General features: G+C 49.7%; 1 protein-coding gene across 1 annotated transcript; it reads right to left on the bottom strand.

Annotated features, from left to right (window-relative positions):
• Positions 1-97: 97 nt before the first annotated feature.
• On the bottom strand, positions 98-3,661 carry LOC103802164 (cytochrome c oxidase assembly protein COX15 homolog). Its single transcript, XM_009074617.1, has 7 exons — positions 3,541-3,661; positions 3,130-3,316; positions 2,758-2,925; positions 2,170-2,251; positions 1,651-1,805; positions 639-752; positions 98-378 (listed from the first exon to the last, which is right to left on the bottom strand). The coding sequence occupies exons 1-7, from the start codon at positions 3,639-3,641 to the stop codon at positions 247-249; spliced, it is 939 nt and encodes a 312-aa protein (XP_009072865.1). The 5' UTR covers positions 3,642-3,661; the 3' UTR covers positions 98-246.
• Positions 3,662-3,841: the final 180 nt, after the last annotated feature.

The raw sequence follows: 3,841 nt of genomic DNA, 5'->3' as shown, positions 1-3,841 counted from the left end.
TCCGCGCCGACTGCAGGGGGCGCCGAGGGGAGAGCCTGCCCGTGCCCGCATCCCTCGGCCTGCTCCGGAAAAGAGCACGCAGCCAGTCAGCAGCCGCTCCGCAAAACGCCTTTATGTTAGTTACACAGCTCGCACTTACACCCGCCGCCGTCTCCCCGCGCCAGCTCGGCCGGGGCACAGCCCCTGGAGTCTCGGCCGCCTCTGGGCCCGCGGTGCAGTTCCCCCGGGAGGGCTCCCGCCAGTGGGTTACTTGGGGACTCTTCGGAGCTCGCTCATGAGCCACAGTGCCATGCTGAGCAGCGCCAGGGAGCCTGACTGGTGCGTGGCGGCCAGGGGCGTGGGGACATACAGCAGCAGGGTGCTGATGCCCAGCCCCACCTGCCAAGAAGGGAGAAGTGGTAAGGGCAGCTGTGGATGCACTACGGATACCATCCCCAGCACAACATATGGTGTATAAAGGCCACAGCAGGACTTCCCACCCTCCAGTTCAGTGTGCATGCACTATAGTGAGGTGTGAGGTCTAGGCAGCTCCACCTCTCAGCTCCAGGCTCTTGGACTCAGCACATATCCAACCCGGAGCCAGCTCTATCTTGTTAATGTGCTACAGAGGAGTAATGGGGGGAAAAAACCCTCAGTACCTGCACACAAGCTACAGCCAATAAGGAAGTCACAGCCAACTTGGCCCTACGAGGGAGTGGGATCTTCCGTGAGAAGAGGTACAGTGCTGTGATAGCCGTGACAGAGGCAATTCCCTACAGAAGGGAAGGAAAACAACCATCTTTCAATGAAAAGTTCAAAAGAAATGGATGCAGTGGCCTTTGGTTGCTCCTTTCATGTAGTAAAAGAAATTCTGTGACCAGTATTTAACTACAGAAACATGTGAACAGCCATGACCAAATCCCAGAGCTCCCACACTGTCATATTAACCACCCTGAAATTCAACTACGGTTATGGAGAGCTTCATTTTTGCTCCAAATTACTGCTTTACTTTCCAACAGTTTTCCCCAATTTACTCAAGTCAATAGGGATTATGCCCTTCTCCCCAGCTGTCACCTTGACAATTAAAGGTGGAAGCTGTCACCTGGAAAACTGATCTAATTTTCACCACTCAGCTGCAGTTCACCAGCATAATCTTGCTATGCAGGTCACTTCAGGTGATTCCTCTTCTAAGTCACTTAATCTTTCTTTTTAGTCTTAGCCACAGCTTAGTCCACAGCAGTGCCACCATTGGTATTTCATATCCTGATTGCTCTGACAATTTCACAGGGCACTACTGTGTAAAGCAAGTTCACAAATGCTGGAGAAAGCATTCAATATCAGGATTTCCAAGGTTTATTTCACGCAGTTTTCCCAAACATTTCAATAGGAAGGGCTACCCCACACTGTAGCTCACATTATGGAAAAGAAGACACAAAAAAAATGAATGTGTTATTTGTGCAGGAAGAAGATGTCCTTAAGGAAGGCCACACTGGAAATAAATAAGAATGCTAAACTTCCTCTTCCTGCAGAAGCACATTGGTAAAATGCTCTCAGGCCCTTTGGACACCCTGGAAATCACTCAAGCTGACAGAACCATGGCCCAAAGAGGACAGCTTGGCTGCAGGAGGCAACCAAGAAGCAGCCCAGACATATCAGGAAGACGGCACTTACCAAGATCCTGTGATCAAACTGTACCGTTGTAGGATTCTCAAAGATATTTCTCAGGATGGGGGAGAAGGCAAGGAGATCATCTGGGATCCAGTGCTCACCCATTTTGGGGAAGGAATTGTACACAAGGCCAGCATCCAGCCCTGCCACAAAGGCACCTGCAATTCCAGAGCAAAAAATGAGACTACCAGAGTAGGCTAAGATGTCACTCCAGGTTGCAGAGCTCTGATGCAAGAGCTCAGCTTGATCCTGAATTTCTTTGAGAAACATATACAGAGATCACACAGCACAGGCAAGCTGGAAGGTGCATCTCCACCTGCTCAGGAAAGACTAGTCAGGGAGGTTCTTGACTGTAAGCTCCCTGACAGCAGCAGTTTTTCCAGAGAATGTGATGGGGTTGCTCACAGTCCCTGCCAGATCAGAAATTTAAAAAAAAAAAAAAAAAAAAAAAAAAAAAAAAAAGCAGCAAAACAGTAGAGAAAAACGAGCCACAAATGGGACAGCAGAAAGAAAGAGCCTTACCTGAGAGAGCAGTAAGAAAAATGAGAGCTGTAGTGCCGTGAGCATATTGTCTCAAGCGAAGGAGCTGATGTGTTTCAGGCAACTGTAGAATAAATTAAAAAAATCATTAACACAAAACATTTCCAGTGCTGTTAGCAGCAGCTAAGAAAAGCCTCTGCTGCATATATAGGCCAAGAGTTGGCCTGTATTTTACAGAAGGAGTCTAGAGACCACCATACAGCAGTCACACTTGAGTGGTTCCTCAAAGCCACTGCTAATCAAGTCCAAACCTGTGCAGAAGCTGAACTGGCCACAGGACAGTTATTGGCACAAACCATTTAGCCCAGACAGGCACACCCCTGCCTGAGTTTCCACAAATTCTGAGACTAACCACTTTTGGATAGAACAACAGACTAAGCATCCCATAACCAAGAGGTCTACAGGATGGATATTTTGTAACACTAAGTATTCTGTGAGTATTAGATCAGAGTCAGGAACAGATACTAAAACAGAAGCACCATCAGCCTTCACATCCTTTCCTTACCACACCCCCAACCCTCTGAACAGACACCACCCTGAGCTTTTGACCCCTGACACACCTCTCCACACCTTGTGTCGCGGAAGCAGCAAAGACAGCCCTGTCCACAGGCTAGCAGAGTACAGAACCAGCGCAGAGCCCAGATGTGCTGCGAGACGATACTGACTGACCCGGGGAATGTCATAGGAGTCTGGCTTCTCTTCCAGCCCACTCTTCACCATGTACCATCCCAGCAGCCCCTAACAAAACAGGAGAGGGGTTAGAGCCGGACAGTACAGCAGCAAATGTTCAGACCCAATAAACATTAGGGACAAAGCAACTTGTTTGCTCTGCCTTCAGCCAGCTACCAGCACTGACACACCCAAGCTGTCATGAGTCCCATTGTCTCAGCTATGCTCCAGCAGAAGACCTTGCTGCTAGTCCCTGTGAGTACAGTCTCTCACCTGGAAGCAGACCAGCCCACAGAGCGCCAGAACACGGCCCTTCATGGGGCGGCTGAGCCAGCCCCTTTGCCAGAAGTAGGCAGCAGGCAGGATGTAGGCGAGGCCCACCATGCGGCCCCACATGCGGTGTGAGTACTCCATGTACCAAATGAACTTGAACTCTGCCAGTGTCATGTCGTGGTTCAGGCTGTTAAGGACAATAAAACAAAGAACCATTTCACTGCACTTTGCACCACAAGGGATCACCTTCCTCAGGGAAAGGAAGGGGCCCAGGGAGCCACCACCAGGCAGGCTTTGTGTGCCTTCCTGGTGACTTTAGAAAACATCTTCCTTTCTGTAAGAGCTTCCTGAATGGCTCAGTCACAGAAGGGATGCTTTCAGCCCACTCTTTTTCCATCTTTGCACACTCACATTTTAAACTCTGGGAACTGCTGATACTTCTGGAACTCAGCTTCCCACTCCTGCTGTGTTCGTGGGGGTTTCATCCCCTTCACCAGGTGCCAATCAACCATAGAAAGGCCCGATTCTGTCAGCCTGGGAGTAGGGACACACACACAGAGGCACAGCTCACTCCCTGGCAGTAGGCAAGTCTACTGAACTGAAGCAGCTATTGGCTACACCACAACCCAGGAGTTGGACTTCAATGATCCTTGTGGGTCCCTTCCAACCCAGGATATTCTACAATAACCCTTAAAACCCTTGCTCAGACAAC

Source organism: Acanthisitta chloris, unplaced genomic scaffold (genome assembly GCF_000695815.1).
Source record: "Acanthisitta chloris isolate BGI_N310 unplaced genomic scaffold, ASM69581v1 scaffold34875, whole genome shotgun sequence".
Taxonomy (NCBI): Eukaryota; Metazoa; Chordata; class Aves; order Passeriformes; family Acanthisittidae; genus Acanthisitta; species Acanthisitta chloris.
This window is presented reverse-complemented; position numbering and strand designations above follow the sequence as displayed.